The 19,433-nt window shown below is 43.0% G+C and overlaps 5 protein-coding genes across 5 annotated transcripts; all 5 read right to left on the bottom strand.

Annotated features, from left to right (window-relative positions):
* Positions 1-2,936: 2,936 nt before the first annotated feature.
* Positions 2,937-4,433, bottom strand: AWJ20_2903 (uncharacterized protein; the record flags this gene model as incomplete). Its single annotated transcript, XM_018879880.1, has 1 exon — positions 2,937-4,433. The coding sequence occupies one exon, from the start codon at positions 4,431-4,433 to the stop codon at positions 2,937-2,939; it is 1,497 nt and encodes a 498-aa protein (XP_018737754.1).
* Positions 4,434-5,211: 778 nt separating this feature from the next.
* On the bottom strand, positions 5,212-6,720 carry AWJ20_2904 (uncharacterized protein; the record flags this gene model as incomplete). The annotated part of the gene is made up of 1 exon (XM_018879881.1): positions 5,212-6,720. The coding sequence occupies one exon, from the start codon at positions 6,718-6,720 to the stop codon at positions 5,212-5,214; it is 1,509 nt and encodes a 502-aa protein (XP_018737755.1).
* A 420-nt stretch (positions 6,721-7,140) lies between these two features.
* CCC2 (Cu(2+)-transporting P-type ATPase CCC2) lies at positions 7,141-10,149 on the bottom strand (the record flags this gene model as incomplete). Its single annotated transcript, XM_018879882.1, has 1 exon — positions 7,141-10,149. The coding sequence occupies one exon, from the start codon at positions 10,147-10,149 to the stop codon at positions 7,141-7,143; it is 3,009 nt and encodes a 1,002-aa protein (XP_018737756.1).
* A 951-nt stretch (positions 10,150-11,100) lies between these two features.
* Positions 11,101-12,786, bottom strand: VAC8 (protein anchor VAC8; the record flags this gene model as incomplete). The annotated part of the gene is made up of 1 exon (XM_018879883.1): positions 11,101-12,786. The coding sequence occupies one exon, from the start codon at positions 12,784-12,786 to the stop codon at positions 11,101-11,103; it is 1,686 nt and encodes a 561-aa protein (XP_018737757.1).
* Positions 12,787-17,119: 4,333 nt separating this feature from the next.
* Positions 17,120-18,856, bottom strand: EDC3 (Edc3p; the record flags this gene model as incomplete). The annotated part of the gene is made up of 1 exon (XM_018879884.1): positions 17,120-18,856. The coding sequence occupies one exon, from the start codon at positions 18,854-18,856 to the stop codon at positions 17,120-17,122; it is 1,737 nt and encodes a 578-aa protein (XP_018737758.1).
* Between the last annotated feature and the right edge of the window lie 577 nt (positions 18,857-19,433).

Genomic DNA, 19,433 nt, shown 5'->3' on the forward strand with positions numbered 1-19,433 from the left:
ACCCAAGCTTCAACTTACAAATATCAATTGATATAATTTCACTAACAATTGTAAGTAGTATATACAACGTCAGGATAGTGAGATTGTCAACAGCAAACCCTACATATATATATAAATATCGATAAGCAGTTAATATTGACCCTGTTTTAGGACTATCATTTTACCCGACTATCGCCGCACGTTTCTTCGTCCCCTCCCCCGAATTGCTAATTCTTTGAGCCCAATTTCCGCCCATCCAAATAAGAACGGAAATACGAAAACCATGCAGCGGTCAAAATACGTTAGTCCGAGCTAGAGCTTTTATTGAGAGGCGAGAGTCCGACCGACCGAGTCGCTAGCTTTTGCTGTAGACCAAGGATAAATAATCGCATGTCGCACACTAGCTGCAATCTGCTATGTGAGATGATGTGATAAGGCCAACTAAACTTCTAGGTGGTTGTTCGCTGACTCACTGAAGCTTGCAGCTATCAGATGGGGTCATTTGGGTGTTTTTCGTGCACACAAGAAACTCGACCTGACTTACCGTGGCAGTCACAATTGCGCAATTTAACGCCACTGTCGGTAATTGAAATACGTGTAATATCTTGACGTGAATTTATCGTAACTTATCGTCGGTTTGTTATCGTACCCTTGTGTGGAGTTTAATATATTCATTTCTCAGGCACCCCACTTCCCCACTCTCCGCGTTGCGTTCTAATTCCTACCCCTCCTTGTATATATACTTGCCGATCGCCCCCGCTGTCGCTCTGCTCTTGGCCGACTCCGCCTCAAAACGGTTGAGCTTCTCCGAGCGTACCTTAGCTTGACAGAACGTGATCTCCGAATGATCCCGACAATTTAGAGTTATCGCCGTGTTATTCCGACTAGTCTGGTGGATAGACCTAGTGTTTTCCTGGGGTTAAACAACGGTCGGTAATAGTTTCGTCTTCTCAAGCTTTGGTTTGTTAAATAGCTCGTTAGTGAGATTTTTATTTCTCAATTGACAGTATTTAAGTAAGCTCAAGTCGAAATGGAGTACAAGTGTCAGTAGTCAACTTGACATGAGAGTAAGCTGTAAACGGGACAGCCGTCTTTGATACAAATTACAAATTGAAACCACTTTTATTCCCGGATTCCGACAGCAGGTTGACAATCTCTGCTGTTCACGGGACCATTTTACAAAATCTCTCCGTTCGGTCCACCGTTTGCAGTTCTGCTATACATGATGAGGATTTCCATAGAACTTTTGATTATATAATTGTAGAAGTCGGACTGCGACCAATACCAGACTGCCGATTTTTCCGGGGAACTGCACTGCCATGTTCCCCAGCATGCACTGATTTTCCAGGGTGCTCCGTTGCCGATCCAGCAACAGTTTTTCCGGGGTACTCCGTTCTAGCCAAAACTCAGAGCAATCTCAAAGTATATATAAATGATGGTATCTTTCTGTTTGATAAATTATTTTTCCCCTTTATCAATAAAACAACCACAACAAACTTAGTACTGCTTGAACTATCGAGAATTTCCTTGAAAAATCTTTTCCTTCTTAAACATGGCTCATTTCAACAACAACATCCATATGACACATTTGGGCGAGTTTTCCAATAAGCCGTCCAAGGTTTGGTCGACCCTTAAAAGAGTTTTCGAGCCTTCTCACCATGAACCAAGTCGTTGGGATGCTCCAAACTATAAACAATTCCATGACAACGGTGCGGGTAGATACCGTCTACTGTAGAGAGGATTATATACGAAGGAACTTGTTCACACTAAAGCTACCGTTCTGTGTCCTCTATTATTTATTATTATTTTATTGTATTATTTAATTATTTATACTTGATTATAATGGTTGAATAAAATTTTTATTTTGTTATACAATTGATATGGGAGCCCCAAATACCCAGCGTAAGAAAAATACCGTCACAAGGAAGATTAAGGAAAAACCACTCTTGAATGAAACTTTGAGAGCTCTAAATACTTCAGTCATCGGGGATAAATAATACATTTTTAAACTAATGCACACCTGACATCCCTGACTTCCCTCTTTTCAGATGCAGGGTCCGTCCCTGCAGGTTGAAATTCAAACTCACGTTCACAACCCGAAAATGAATATCGGCACCGGCTTTGTTATTAATAATGATATGAATCTAAGTAAAAGTAGCAGTCCTATTTTCATCCTTACTATACTGAGATTTTTCGGATCCTATCTCGGTAGTCATATTTTACAGCCGTACAACGGTTTATTTAATGTTTAATGTGAAGCTCTGAGATCTAACATAGGCCTATCCAACCAGACATGTCCGAATTCTTGAAAGGAAAAGTTTCGCCTTGGAAACAAGCATATCACAGATGGAGATCAGCTAAAAATGTTCCTTTTCGCAATAAATTTTTCATTGGGTACGACTTAGATGGTAATACCTTTTGGGAGTTTAAAAATTATAATGATCCATATAGGATGAGACGAATTGTTGAATATAGGATACCAAATTTGAATTACGTTGACTATAAAGCACCTCGTATGTATTAAGATGGTTGGGTGGTAGTTTTTATCTAGACGCACGTAACTAACAATTTAGCCCAATGGATTCAATGGCTGAGACACACAAGACCGCATCCACCAACTTTGGCCGAGCTATATGCTGATAGAGTTAGGCAGGCACAACTCAAGGGACTAATTGAACAAGCAGACGCCCGGTGGAAAGAGGTTCCATTGAAGTCTGGAAATTTTGAGCCTAAACTTATTCAAGACCCTACGTCGCACCACGAGACAGAGATAGTCCAAAATAAGCCTGATCTAAATTCGGCTCCTTCTAAAAAGTTAGACCCATTTGTTCGCTCAGATTCTTCAGATGAAAGGTTGGCCAATTCAAAGCCTATAAAAATTCAACACAGGGGTTGAGTGGTCAATTTGTCATGTAAATACCGTAATATAGTTATTTATAAGTTCTTGCATTATCATATCATACATTATTATGTTCGGAAGCGGTCGTGGATATTTCTGTTCTCTTCAGAGAATCAGCAAGCTGAAAAAAATCAGGGTCCAAAGAGTTACTATTTGAAGGATTTGGAACATTCCCCAATTTGCTATCTACGAGTGATATTAATCGATCACCAAACTGCTGTAAAATTTCTTGCATATCTGGCAAAGTATTATCCTTGATAGACGCCAACGAGGAAGAAGATACTGATGTCGAGAGAGACATGGTAGACGAGCGGCTCCTTGGTAGTGCTTTATTTGGGCCAGAACCTGTCGTGCTTCTGTCAGATGACGGATCAATCAATGTTAGAGTGTCTTTCAATTCTTGGCATAAAAGCCGTAACTGTGACTTGTTCTGTTTTTCATAATTGATAACATCTCGTGTATACCTACTCCGAAAAGAAGATAAAGTCTTCCTTAAATCTTGAATAGATTCATCTGGTACAGCAGACTTCTCTATAGGAATCGAAGGTTTCTCCTTCTTCGGAGCAAGCATGGGAACAGACTTGGAAGACGACAGTGTTCGCCGGCCAGGACCCAGATTGGTTGATACTCTAGGTACCATGCTCTGTCTGAGTCTGCTGCCAATTGCTTCTCGCTGTTTTATTGGAGGAAATACATTCTGTTTCGTTGGAGGGAAAGAGTTCCCATATCTGGCACCTGATCTTATTGGAGAGCCAGCCGAATTTGAATCACTAGTTGTATTGGACAAGTTTTGGGTTACCGAAGATCCTGTCATCCTTGAGGCTGATAGTGTCTTTGTTGGTGTTTTAGCTGGTAGGATAGCAGTTGATGAGCCTGATGACTGGTTGCTTATTGGACTAGGATTTCGTGCAGATAAAGATGAAACAATGGATTTTCTGCCTGGTGAAGGGCTCTTGGTCGCTCTCATTATCTGGTGGTTAGGTATAAACTTGGATAATTCAGCTTTAGAGAGAATTTTCCGAGTCGGAGATACTCTATTTGGCGACCCAGGAGTAGGTAATGATGTTGTTGAGCTTGTATGGGCATCAACGGTGATATCCCATAAAAATATTGTACCATCATTCCCACTACTAGCTAGCATGGTAGCCCCATCCCCTGTATATACCCACGTAAGACCAGATATCCCTTCAGAGTGTCCCCAACCTGAGCCAATGACGGTGCCTGTTGGATGTTCGTAGAGTCGTACACTTTTATCACTTCCCATACCGGCCAGATATATTTTATCACTCAGAAAGCCTAAACTGATCGTTCCAAGATTAACAGCATCAACGTTGCCACCACTAGCACTTATTCCATAATATCCATTATCACCTGTTTTGTATGAGCATACCAAATCACCCGCTGAAACCCTATAGACCCAGCATTGCTTGTCGCTCGAGATAATTAGTTTATCAGATCGACAATCTAGGCACATATCGAGGGGTGTGGACTTCAGTGAAATTATGCGCTCACTAATAAATCCGACCACCTGATTGTTTTCAGGATCAAGCACCATTTTATGAATGTTTACTGTTCTATCAGCAGCACATGAGACTATTCTACTACCGTCAGGTGTAAGTCGTGTTGCTATAATATTTCCTTTATGGGCCTCAAGTGTTTGGTGAAGAGTCCAAAGGGTACAGTCTTCAGCGGAGCCCAAAAACACCTGAATGGTACGGTCTCGGCTAGAACTAACAAAAATTTTTCTTCCGTCTTTAAGCTTTCTATAGTCAAGATCCACCACTCGAGACCCATGGGCTTGAAAAGACGAGAGAGTACGGTTAGTATTTAAATCTATAAACCTAACCATACCCATAGTGTCTCCAACGACCAAAACATTCATCTCATCGTCAGTACATGCTATTGTTAAGCTGACGGAATCTTCTGAAGAGCATTCATCAAGTTGGTTCTCAGAAACACATTCCCCATTTTTGTTCCAAAATCGTATTATTCCATCAGCGGACCAGGTTAAAAATTCGCCACGACCCCTTGGAAGTGCCCTAATTCCATATAACTCTTTGGAATGTGATGAAAGAATAGTATTATTCGATAATATTGAATGGCCTTCCTCCGCAAAAGTCAGCAGTGAAATTTCTCGATTACCACGAAGCACGACCAATTTATTTGACTCTAGTAATCCAAAGCCATAAATTCCCAATGGATTATTACTCTTTCTGGGCCCTTTTATTCCAGTTAGAATAGCTGGTGATATGGGTCCAGATGCGAGGATCTCTTTCAATTTCAACCCCCTACAAAAGTTAGATATTACATTCACCTGCCTTCAATTGACAAACTTACCTAATAGTTCCATTTGCACAAGCAACCCAGACAATGTGATCGAATATATCTACATCTACAGCCGAGATCTCGAAGCCTAAACCCATTCGGGATTTAAAAACAGGCTTGTCATCATTATTGCATTCTAGAGTTGCCACGTCTCCCACATCCGTAGCCACTATCGCCATGTTATCGCTAATAGCGACTACTGTTGTAAAGGTAGCCTGCGAAAAGTCACCAAGCACCACATTTCTACCCGATAAGACGCCAGCTTTAGGGTCTATTTGCTGTTTCTTGTTGATAGGCGCTGTGGAGTTCTGGCCATCGACCGACCACAACCGAACATGACGAACACCTACAGTTACAACATAGGATGAGGGGCCCATCCATTTCATATCGTTGATGACTGAAATACACCTATTTGTCGCATGCAGGCGAATTGAGCCTTCTTTTAGTGCTAACGACCAAATATGTAAGAAGCCATCATTCGTAGTTCCCAAAGATGCAAGATACTTATTACAAGGACTGAAGGCAAGGGACTTGATTCCAAATCTGTGTTCATTTAGAATTGCAAGCGGTAATGAGCTGGAATCGGGAGCCGTCGAATATATGAATATACGAGGTTGATGTCCAACCTCACCTACTGCTAGTAGTTTACCATCAGAAGACAAGGCTACTGAGCTAGTAGTTTTCATTTTATCTTTTGCTGAAGGCACACTCCGTGATCCTGGTGAGTGTGGATAATCGCCAGCAGCAGGTGAGTTTCCACCAAGTACTGACAAAGTATCGTCGTTGTTTTGTCCGGAGGGAAGAATTGGAGTCAAGACCGTTCCTGGTCGATTAGGGTTTTCAGCCCCAACAATTAAGTAACCATATGAATCCCTTGGTAAAACACCACCATTATAGAGAGCAGGAATAGAGGAGGCGTCAAACATTGTGCGCCAGGTTGACCAACTTAAACTGGTAGGACTATTGGCAGCTGCTTGAATCATTTGCACTACCTTAGTTGACGTGCAAAAGAATCGTTGAGAGACGACAGAACCGTTGCTCGTGTCCAGCCGAGCAAGAACAGATCCAGCTCCAGCAGTGTACGTAATTAATGGCCCCACGGTACAAAAAGCTGACTTTGACTGTGCTGTGGTACCTATTACTTTTTTGATTCTTAGTCTGATCTGATCCGCAACGTGGCCACCGGGGGTGCCAAATTCTGACATTGAGGAGCTATGCCCTTCCGCTTTTAGCCTCGAGTTAATATCATCTGCTGGCGTTTGGGACAGAGAAGAAGAGGTGACGGATTTGCGGGATTCTTCTGCTAATGGGGTTTCTTTCTTTTCAGCGGGACCCAAATGCGAAACAAAGTTTGAATCCGTTGGAGAAGGCGACGGTGAAGGTAACATAGGAATGAGAGAAGGGGCGAGTCCACTAACAAAAGTTGAATCTTCAGTATTCTCCCTGACAAGGTTGTCCTCTTTTTCTCCATTCATCTTACCTTGAACGTGTTTGTCGTTTATATCTGATTCTTTCATATCATGCCGAGGAAATGCAGATGGTCGAGATTTGGCTAGTACGGATGAAGGTGTCCGTTAGACAAGCATGTAAATCTCTTAACTGGGCCAACTCTTCAAAGGTTGTAGTAGACTATTATGATTAATAACTGTCTATGTCTTAACCTGTATGAATAAATCTTAAAGCTTATCCTAAGGCACAGACCCTGCTTTCGAGTCTAAGTTCGGGAAATTACTTGTTTACATGTGGGTTAGGGTGTATATCTTATTCCGTATCCAGAGGCATGCATGTTTAATGTTCAGGGGCGGGTCTGAAGCTGGTCATGTAGGGACGGCAATAGAAAATACAACTCACCTTATCATAATCATAACAGCTAGACTACATTATTATTATTATTATTATTATCTATCAAATTATACATATAATATCATCATAAATCATTACATATCTCTGAGAGCTGAATACTCTCTAGAGGTCTTAGAGGACTTGTGGAATAGTCGACTAAACCAGGAACGATGTGATTGGGCATCCCCGGTCTCAATACCCATTTCCTGCATTTGTCCATAGACGACTTCCTGTGACCCATTAGAAATCCATTTAGGTGGTCGCCATGTTTGTAACAGCAAGGAGGATAAAAGTACACTGACGCTACTCATTGCCATAGCAGCACTAGCCATCATTGGGCTAATCATCATCCCAAATGGAAGGAATATACCCATAGCGAACGGAATCATAACGACGTTATAAATAAGGGCGGCCACCAAGTTGAATTTGATCCGACTATAAGCTCTTCGGCTTAAATCAAACGCAGCTGCGATATCCAGCAAAGCATTTTCTCTTAAAAGCACAACATCAGCAGCCTCAATCGCCACATCTGTAGCACCCACCATGGCAATACCGAGAGAAGCCGACGCTAAAGCGGGAGAGTCATTTATTCCATCTCCAACCATAGCGATATATCTACGAGATGAAGACGCAGACAGAAGCTTGTACGATTCGGTATTGGGATCAGCCTCAAATTCGTCACCTTCAATTAGGTCACCTTGAAGTCGTCGAATAATCTCAATTTTACCAGCAGGTGAAACACCAGAAAATATTAGCGAGGGAGAGATGCCTACAGCTTCGCCAACCTTAGCAGCTACTTGTGAGTTATCACCGCTGACCATGCCAACCTCGAAACCAAGGGCTTTAAGAGCACTGACTGCCTCAGCTGCCTCAGGTTTGATGGGGTCGCTCAGCTGCACAAGACCGGCATATTGGCCATCAATTGCCACCAAAGCTAGAGTGTCGCAGATCTCATCAATCACAAGATCATCTGACGGCTGATTCTTGTCACTGTGAATGCCGGGAACACCCTCGATATTCAACCGGGAAAGCATAGCAGCACTGCCGATAATAACATCATGTGAGACGTCAGAATTGAGTTTAACCGTTGCTCGCACACCTTCTCCGACAAAAGCAGTGAAATCTTCAACGATGCTGTTAAAACTAACATCTTCATCCAAGCCACATACCCTTTTGGCATGATATAACAATGACTTAGCAATCGGGTGCTCACTTCCTTGTTCAGCAGATCCAACAATTAACCAAAATAGATGCTCGGAAAGGGTCTCACCCACTATCTGGCACGAGCTGACAGACATTCTACCATAAGTGAGTGTTCCAGTCTTGTCGAAAAGAACTGTGTCAATCTTGTTGCCTACTTCCAAAGCGCTGCCACCCTTGATGAGAATACCATGCTCAGCACCTACACCCGTAGCGACCATTACAGCAGTCGGGGTAGCTAAACCCAGAGCACAAGGGCATGCAATAACAATCACAGAAATGCATAATCTCAGACAAACCATGAATGGGCCTTCTTCACTGTTGAAGACTGCTGGGCGGATAGACTCAAACAAATGAGCAATAATCATCCATACAGCAAAAGTGCTTAATGCGAGTATCAATACTGTAGGTACAAAGTATCCAGCAGCCCAATCAGCATATCTCTGAACTGGTGCCTTGTTGATTTGGGCATCTTGAACTAGTCTCACAATCTGAGACAGCTTGGTGTTTTGACCTGCTCTAGTGACCTTGCACTCCAGTTTGCCACGGCCATTGACGCTTCCTCCAATAACTGGATTTCCAACACCTTTCAACACTGGGTATGACTCTCCAGTGATTAGTGCTTCCGAAATGTATGAGCTTCCTGTTAAAACAATTCCGTCTGCTGGAACCATTTCTCCCGGTTTGATAATTACCACATCCCCAGGCTGTAAGAGATCCGTAGAGATATGCTTCTCTCTAAGTAAGACAGTGGGCGTTCCTTCCATCTGTTTCAGTGACTTGTAATATTGTTCAGGCTCTTCATAAATAACAGCAGACGAAGGAACTAAAGAAATCAGTCTTGATAGAGCAACTGAAGTTTGGCCCTTTGCACGACTTTCGAGATATTTACCAAACACAACGAAAGTGAAAATCATTGCTGATGTTTCCCACAGAGTAGCAGGATGTTTGTCACTTCTCGTGACTAATGCATAGATACAGGAGATTAATGAAAACACATATGAGCAAGTCGTCGACATGGCTACAAGCACATCCATATTAGGAGCCCCGTTCTTCATAGCTTTATAAGCATGTTTATAAAACTTTTTACCGATTCCAAATTGAATGTAGAAAGTGAGGATGAAGTTGATCAAATCATCCCAGTATAATGCAAGGTGTGGCGTAACAGGGGTCTTTAAAAATGCTAAAAAAGGTAGCGTGTTGGGTACAAGCTTGGTGATGATGACAACTGGTATAGACAGACAAACGCATATAATAGTATGTCGGAAGTACTGTTTTATTTCCTTGACTCTTGCTAATGCTTGAATCTGCGATGTATTGTCGGCAGACTGAGCGAGAATAGCGTCAAACCCAATATCCTCTATAGCAGAAATAAGGACTCTAGGACCCAGGACAATATTGGGATCATAAGCTATCCTAGCTTCTTCAGTAGTCAGAGAAACCGTAGCCGATTTGACTCCATTAACCTGCGACAAAGCATTCTCGATGGATGAGCTACATGCTGAACAAGTCATACCAAACACTTTTAGCTTGACATGCTCCGTAGCAGCCACCGTAGGGGTTAAAGCCCCCCGCTCCCTACCTAAAGACTCAGAGTTGTCGCTAGAATTTAGAAGAGCCTGGCTTGACTCACCGTTGGGACTAAAGTCAGTATTGTGGCTATCTTCACTGTCTTCTTCAACATCCAAGATCTTGGCATCAAACCCACAATCTTCGATCTTCTCCTTAATACTCTTATCATCAGTAACAAGTTTATCGAAAATAACCACAGCCCGTTCAGTAATCAATGAAACAGATGCCGACTCAATGCCGTTCATTCCCTCTAGTGACGATGTAATCGATGCTACACATGCTCCACAAGTCATTCCCTCTATAGAGAGAGTGACTGTAGATTTACCACCCATTGGTACACCGTAGCTATCTTCCAGTAGTGAAAATCTATTTTCTGCTTCTACTCAAGTCTTCCTTTTTATTGACCTAGCACAGTGTTTTATTCCAGTAGTCCGGACTTAAACCAAGACGGTGGGTCCAATGTCTGCTTAGTGATAGGATCACGTTTTTCCAAAGAATCGCCGCTCGCTTTCACTATCAATAACAAGCCACAAACCACAGTGGACCTTGGCCAAATCCTAAAAAGCGTTTCTTCACTGCTTTAGACACTACCAGATGAGATGTAGATTTCTATATTTGCAGAAGAGAAAAAAATATAATAAGAAGATGCTAACCTCGCACGTTAGGTCAAAACCGTCTGACACACATCCGTTCCCATCCGTATGGGCTCACAGGCGCCGCACATCGATCTGATAAAAAGGGCTTACTTTCCTTTTAAGGATGGTAACCCTAACGGCTGTAAAAAAAATATCCTAAGTAGTCTAATTGCATATGCAGCATCCACCCTGACTGACTTTCCAATTCGCTACAATCAGATGGGACTGCATATTAGAAGTGCCAAGTTATTCGGACCCCGTTTAATTCCCTCGCTAGAAGCACATATCAGAGTTGGCCGAGATTACTCCAGATTCAGATGTTTGAATTTACACTGCGGATTGAGTTCAATAAGATCTTCATATAGATTGGCCAACTGCTTAGAAGAAACCCGACCACACTGTAGGTCATGGCATGGGATAATACGAGGCACACAGGATTGCAGAGAATTCAATCAAATCTACGTCTTAGCAATTTGACTTAAGTTGGCACTCCTATATACATATATATATTGTAGAGCCGGTGGCTCGACTTAGTCCAAATTCGGATGTTTAAACAAATCAACTACGGTCATATTAGTGAAATATAATATAAATATGGAAAACAAAAAAGAACTGCTCTGTAAGAAAACAGTGTTTAAGTGGCGGGGATTATTTAAGAAGGGAGATCACGCGCTTTGCGAGAGCTGGAACTGCCATTTGACTGGCATATGTCTGATCTTCAGGGTTATTACCCCTGTTATTAGCATTTAGCGGGTTGCCTGCGCTATCAACAACTTCCCGTTGAGCCAGTGATTCTACAAGCTTGAGAATCTCTGGTGACTCCACAAAGAGCCTTGTGAGTCGCTTGTCTTCAGCCTCAAGTAGTTGGAGGATCATCCAAACTGCAATATGCTCAAAAGTAGGTTCTTGACTTGTGAGGAATGATTCAAGAAAAGCCTTGACACCTCCCGCAGGCTCAGTCCAGCATTTAATAAATGGGTCATAGTTTCCTACCTTCGATGACAGATTACCAAGAGCAGCAGCACTGTTACCCTGGACCTCGATATTGTCAATGGCAGTGAGAGGAAGGAGAACCTCAATAATACCCATGGATAGCATCCCACCCTTTAGCTCATCTCCAAGAGCCAGGACTGCCAAAGCAGCAGTTATTTCACTTTGAACTGAAGGTGCAGCATTGGGTAGAAGCTGTAAACACTTCTGAACAGCACCTGCCTCAACAATTTCCAGCTTAGTTCTCTCAGAGGAGGCAGCTAGATTACGTAAGGTGGAGATAGTGTGGCATTGAATCTCCTCATTATCTGTTTTGCCGAGCAGCTCAACCAAAGGCTTCAAGAAACCAGCTTCGACGATAGAAGATTCATTTAAAGGATGGATAGAAATGTTGCGGATACATGCAACTGCAGCAAGTATTAGTGGTGTATGGCTCGATTGTAACAGATTGAGAAGATGTGGTAGTCCGTCAGCACGGGTGATTTCCAGTTGATAGTTTACATCAGATGCTAAGTTCCGTAGTGCCAAAGCAGCCTGGCATTGTACACGTGGGGAAGAAGATCCCATTAAGCTGACGAGATGATTTACCAACCTTGGTTCAGTTTGAGAAAGCTTACGACGGTTCTCGAGGTCGACAGCAATATTACTCAATGCTGTAGTACAATAATATTGGACGTCAGCGTCCTTTGATGATAATAGTGACACCAGCACAGGGATTGCACCTGCATTTACCAATTCTTGTCGGTTCTCATCTGAATGCGTCATGTTCAACAAAGCTCCGGTAGCGTTTCTTTGTACTCTAATGTCTTTTGATTTCGCTAGTTTTGTCAATGGCATGAGGGCACCAGAACGGGCTATTTTAGCCTTATTATCTTCATGAGTAGCCAAGTTTGTCATACAGCCAACAGCATTGCACTGAACTTCAACATTTGGAGACATCATTTGGCGAATAAGAGGCTCAAGTCCACCCATTTCTACCACTAAACGCTTGTTTTCATTATTAACAGCCAGATTTCCCAACGCAGCACCAGCTGCTCTTTGAATCTCTACATCTGATGATTGAAGTAGAAGAAGGATTGGTTCAAGGGCCTCTCGTGATACTGGACGGATATATTTCTCAGTGATCTCAGCAAAAGCTAGCGCTGCCGACCGTTGCAAATCTAAGTTGTCTGAATAAACAAGAGTCGTCAGGGCTTTTAGCGGACCATCTGAAAATAGATTGACCTCTCCCCGATTATCTAGATAACGAAGCAGATTGGACACAGCTTCTCTTTCGTTTTCTGCCAACAACGGAGCATACGATCCCTCGTTTTCCGATGAACAAACACTGCAACATGCGCCCATCCTGAAGAAGATAACTAATCAGCAAGCTCTAAGTGTATGTGTCCTCGTTAATGCAAAACTGAGAGTAAAAAGAGTTACCAAATGAAAGCTGGTATTTCTAATAGCAACGAATCAACAGTCAACAATCAATAACAGATTCAGCCGATATTCAAAGTCACTATTAGGTTTCCTCTAGAACTGGGCACAGATATCAAGAGCAAAGCTACTTTCAAAGGGAATTCCTGCCTATAGTCTAGTCAACAATCAATCTATCAGAGATACTCAGAGACAACACGTAACTATTAGTAACAGTAAATTGGGAGTAGCGAAAATCTAACAACCCGTCAACCTTGACCTGAATGTCAAATGTCGGTCCGTATCTTGAACCGCTATCAAAGGTGTTAGTCACTAGCCCGTTACCAACAAATTTGTAACGACTATATCAGTTATATGCTGCAGCGAACACTTCTCTATTCAGAATACAGACGAGTGTGTCGTAGACCGTCTGGTATTCGTATGTCGCGTTCGTCCTGAGTCTTTTTGCAATGGGTGATTTTTTTGCGGTTTTCGTGAGCCAGCCCCTTTTCTAATGTGAAGTGTAGGAACTCCACCAAGCTTTTATGGGTTCGGGTAGGACTTCCAGCTTTGGTGGACATTATTTCTATATAGAGGGACCCAATAAGTTGTGATCCGTTAGGTAAACCATTTTCAAGATTGGCTATTTATTGAGCCTTGAAACTTAGATTACTACAAAAGTAATAAACAAGAACCCTATAGTACCTTGTATGTTGAGATACTTCAAAGTTTGGCTCCAGAAACTCACAACTGGTGTGACCCATCTATGCTAACATATGGTTCTGGCGAGGCAATTGGCCACACCGATAATTGCTGAAACGGGAAGTGGCGCCGTTTGCACCGACAGCGGATCCCATGTCGTCCTCCTGTTGCTGCAGATCAAGGTATAAATAGCATTTACAGTTGTACATTCTACTTACCCGCTTAAACAACCGGCTATCATGTTTAAAGTCTTCTTACTGTACAATATGATCTCGGCCACAAATACCGATTATAAATGTATTAGACCGAATATATCGATATGGTACGGAACTGCTACAACCTCAAAAATTTAGGACGGTTTTTTCTGCCTTGAGTCGAGTATTATCTTTTGCAGCTCCCTACGTTACTGATAACAAATGCACAGATAAGGGTAAGGATGTTCCCGTTTAAAAGTTGCCTGTTCTAGTATATACTATGCCCGTTAACATCGGGGATATCGGGCCGTTCGAAGGAGCTAGCTACACTACTGTGTACCCAGTAGAGTATTTAGTTTCAGTCTCTGAATCACCAAGAATATTAGTATTGCTAACACTCGAACTCAAATACATTAAAAGGCAATATCGTTGGCATATGTAATAGAAAGGGAGATAAATAATATGTATTGAATCTATAATAAATAACAAGCACAATGGCACTCTGAATTCTGTTTCAGGTCTACGGCAGAATTGAAATCTGTGTTTATCTCACCAGATTGGTGTATTCCTCGAGGTTCTTATCGTTAATTGCATTCCCACAGAACAAAACAACAACGGCATCTGAGATCTTCTTGATGCCTTTCTTTGCTACCTGAGAGGCAGTAGATTTGGTTGGGTGTAGTGACTGAGCAAAGTTGGTCATTGTGTGAACTAGAGATGAGATGGTTTAGGGATATAGGAAAGGTATAAGCCGTCTGTAGCTTAGTTAAGAGTAGAGCAGAATGCTTAGTGGGAGCGTTAAAGATATCACTCGGTTTGGGTTGATTTGGAAATTGCAAGTATGCCCTTTGTACACACCGCCCGTCGCTACTACCGATTGAATGGCTTAGTGAGGCCTCCGGATTGGCGTCAGGAAGTGGGCAACCACTACCAGACGCCGAGAAGCTGGTCAAACTTGGTCATTTAGAGGAAGTAAAAGTCGTAGCAAGGTTTCCGTAGGTGAACCTGCGGAAGGATCATTAACGAGTAAAGTCGCAAGACTTTCTTTCATCCAACACCTGTGAATTTAAATTTTATCTTGCTTTGGCTGGACAGTTAAATGTTCGGCCAACAATCAAAACCTAATAATTTGTTGTCTGAGTGAAGAATATTAAAATTCAAAACTTTCAACAACGGATCTCTTGGTTCTCGCATCGATGAAGAACGCAGCGAAACGCGATATGTAATGTGAATTGCAGAATTTTGTGAATCATCAAAACTTTGAACGCACATTGCGCCCTCTGGTATTCCGGAGGGCATACTTGTTTGAGCGTCATTTCTTTCTCAAACTTTATGTTTGGTGTTGACTCGCTACAATGAAAATTGTATGAGTTGAAATACATTGGCTAAGCATTTCAATTTAGTATTTTACAACGTATTAGGTTTTACCAACTCCTATTTGACACTGTTTTAGAAGCTATACATCTTATAATTGCTACTTCGACTCTACCTAACGAATGCTAGTCTTTGCCAACTTAGTTCATGTATCACGTATTCCACGCACTCTGTTGTTTGATACTAATTATAGCTGTGATCCTAAGTTAACTAAGTATGAGTCAGCCACGATGCTATCATTACTGCCCACGCCATGAATACACTGTTTGCACGAAACATGATGAGTCTGTCTTTGATCCCAAAGTTGTTTCTTTATTGTTGCCTCCAGTACAATCGTGATGCGGCCAGTATGTTATTGTGATTGTGTTGCAAGATAGATTATACCAATATATTGCATTATAGTTTGACGCATAAGTGTAACACTGATTGAGGTTCTGTACTATGTAGTCACTAGATACACAATCTTTCTCGACACTAGGGAATGCGCCAAAGTGTCCATTACTACATTGTCCGTTACTGTTTCCTCCCTTGGGTGGTGGTGCAACTACATTGATGATATCAGAAAAGGTACCATTAGTCGCGCTAGTCTCAGGTGGAGTACGTTCTGGGTACCTGTCTTCGAAGCTGCTACCGTCAACGATACTTGCCACTTGTTGTATGTCAATCTCATTAATAGAAAAACTATTCCTGGTGTCTTCATCTTCGTATGCACTACTGCTCAATATTATAGGTACAAACCAATAGTATCGATCGACACACTGCTGTAAGGCCTGATCTTTAACTTGATGATCTAGAAAGCGACTTTCACTTGGTAGTATGGTCAGACTAGAATGGCTGACTAGGGAATAGTTATAACTATTTGTCGTGTTGATAACACAGTTAACGAAGCCGATAATGGCAGTGACATTGACCATTGTATGTTACTGTTTCAAGACAAAGTTTATGTAATGTTCGTATGATTAATTAAAAATTTATAAAATTCTAATTATTGGGGAACATCGTCTTTATATATACTCAATCCTTGTTAAATAAAATATTAATAACATGGTGACAGTTACCGTACACGGTCTGAAACTAATGACGCCCGTATATCGTGCAAACGCGATCCGAGTCATAGCATATGTGACTGACTACATGCACCTTAGTGGTTCGATACTTAATACATAAAAGCTTGGGGGTCCCGCCTCCAAATTGCGACATTGCATGAAAAATTGCCCACAAGCAAGCGGCTTTCACTTTAACCGTGCACATCCACGCGGCTGGTTTAAATCTCATTACCCCCACGCTCAGGAATGTTTCATTTGGCCCCGTACAGTGGAACCTGTCAAGATGCGTGAAACAAAGAGCAGTCCGAGGAGTTGGATGGGTGAATCTAATTCGTTCACCTGTTTCACACTAACTCAGAAACCATTTACCGGAATCTTGCCCATTCAACCATGAATTACTGGCCAAGAAACACGCAAAGTACACAGCTCACTAACTCACAGCATCTCGGCATTCTATATAGCATCATCTAATTCAACCGGTTGTATACTTGCCCTAGATTCAAACACGCCGGTATTTCACTGATCGACAGGGACCATACATGAACGGCGCATATGCAGCCACACATCTCGTAGATGTCACTAAAGGGAATCACTGCGGACAGTCCGACAGGTGCATCGGGCCCAGTTCTCCGGCCAAAACCGTGGGCCAAAGTTAGATACTTTGCGATTTCCGCCATCGCTGACCATACCAGAGTCAATATATAGCAGCGACTCCGGCATTCCTGCGAACTCCGGATTGGTGAAACTGGCCAAAAGACGAGGAGTGGCCACCTGCCTCCGGCGGCTGGGGCTGCGCCCCAGACCCCACTGCTCCTCTCGCTACGCTCAAGTCGTTTTTGTCCGCGGTTCCAGTAATCTCTTGCGGAGCAGAAGCAACCAGGGTCTGGTGCGGAGCCCCAGCCCCTCGGAGGCACGACCCATCACCGGCTGATGTATAGGTGGCCAGAGAGAGATATACATAAATTAATTGTCGATAAGTGTCAGTTCTACAGACCACTCAGAGCCGAACCAAAGCTTCTCAAAACGACGCATTCCAGCAGCTCGTAGTGCAGCCTTGGGGAAGCCCACATCGACGATATAACAAGTCCACTCTTCGGGAGATACAATTTCCGCCAGGTTAGCATTTAGTGTGCCAGTTAGTGGGAAACCATGTGAAATGACCCATTTAGACTTGATAAATTGGCTGTCGTTAGTGGGCAATCCAGTGGATGAGTCGAGGCCGGATGGAATGTCGAGAGACATGACAGACGCCTTGTGTCGGTTTGCCCACTCTATAAGAGAAAGCGCAGTAGTCACAGCCTCTTCTTCCCACATGTCTTCAAAGCTGGATTGATAGCCTTGTAACCCGTCAATAATAAGCTCAACGGGTGACTCAAAACTATTGATTAACGGGGTGAGTTGGTCGAGACGACTGACAACTTTACCACCTGTAGACTCAAATGCTTTGATTGATGCAGCCATTATGCTGGCGGTTGGGTCTTCGTCTAGCGATTTCGATGTTGAGGAACCAGTAGGAACGGCCGCCACAACTTGTACTTGTCGATTGGCCAAATGTCGACCAGCTACTAATGCTCTAGCTCCGGATTCATTACAACCAGCTAGTATGACAATCAACGGTCGCGAGTTGTGGTTCTTAAAGTTAAATCTCGACACCCCTCCCAGGGCTTTGATAGCTAGCTGCGCAATGCCTCTACCAGCATTCTCGTTCATAACCTGATGAGAAATGCCAAAAGTTTCTGAGCAAATCCGCTCGAGCTGGACCATTTGTACTGGAGAAGCGCATGGGCATTGTTTGAGAGTGTTGGCAGCAATAAACGACTTTCTATTCGGGGCAGCCGATGTTGATGCTTTCCGTAGCTGTTGAATAGACGAGCTAGATGGGGTGTCGGATATAGACATGTTGGACATACCTCTTTGAATGTGGCGAGGTATAGATGATGGGAACCCAGGACTCACCCCGCTACTAGATGCATTACCACTTCCCTTAACATTCCCCTTACCATTTGCGGCAACACGTCCTCTATTATTACTGTCATCGTCGTCATCATCGTCATTGTTTTCATTCTCTATCCAATTGGTATCACTTTGGATCACCATTTCCAAATTTCCGTATTTCTCTTGATGATGTGGCTTGGTCACCTGTGGAGCACGTTTGTTGAAAGCAACTAAACGGTGACCCGGGTCAATGCTATCATTTTCCCGGATTTCATTGAAGACTGATGCCTTATCAAACAGATCCAAGTTAGCCTGGAAATCAAACTCGGTATCTTTGATATTAGTAGCGTTCTCAGTAGCCCAACCATCTGATTCAGCAGCCGAGTTTGAGTAATTAACAAATTTGTTCTTTCTGCTATTCCCATTTCTCGAAGATTTAGAACTAGTTTGATTCTGTCTATCCTCTCTACCCTTCTTTTGACCCTTTTTGGCCTTTACAGGGGGTGTAAAGTTTCTGTTAGCTGAATATGGTACTTCATCCACAGAACTTTCATCAGAACTATCGTCGTCATAAACAAGTGGTTTTGTTGACGATGTCGTACTCTGACCAGAAGAAACTGGTATCGCATGACCTACCGAGGGAGGACCAGTTAAACTGATAATTGCTGGATCCATGAAGGGTTGTGGCATGGGTTGAGCATATACAGGAGGTGGCAGAGACGGTGCTGGTGACATGATAGGTGCAGCAGCCATGGGCACCGGCATTGGCAAATGAGCTGGTACATGCTGTGGTACAGGTGCCTGGGTTGGTGGATAATTTCTGCCATAATTCTGTGACTGATTACCTCCATTCGAATTTTGGTCATACTGTGGTGCTACAACCGGTACTGGCACGGTTGGTGGAGGAATGATAGAGCCCGCCGCCGCAGAAGCTGTATTAGGCAGCACATCCAGGTCTGAAATACGAGAACCAGGAATACTAAACGACGGTAATACTCTACCAGTCTCTAAGAAATGAACTATTCAGTTAGTATCACAGCACTCGGAATCATGCTTGAGAAGCAAGCACCACGGGGGTCTGGGGCAGAGCCTCAGCCGCCGGTAGCAGGTTCAAACACCTACATACCATCTGCGAGAGATAGTTCGCCATTTACCACGTTCTGTACTAGGCCACGAAGCTGGGATTGGTCGTCCAACGTCACTCGGACCATACGGCCCACGAATTGGCTCGCCATTTTTGCGTTGATATTTCTGCGAACGACAGATCGATCCGAGATGAAATATCAAGGGGGTGGGGTGGTGGTCAATAAAGTGCAGTTATTGGAGACGGCCATTCTGTTAG

The sequence above is a fragment of the Sugiyamaella lignohabitans genome, chromosome B, assembly GCF_001640025.1.
Source record: "Sugiyamaella lignohabitans strain CBS 10342 chromosome B, complete sequence".
Lineage (NCBI taxonomy): Eukaryota > Fungi > Ascomycota > Dipodascomycetes > Dipodascales > Trichomonascaceae > Sugiyamaella > Sugiyamaella lignohabitans.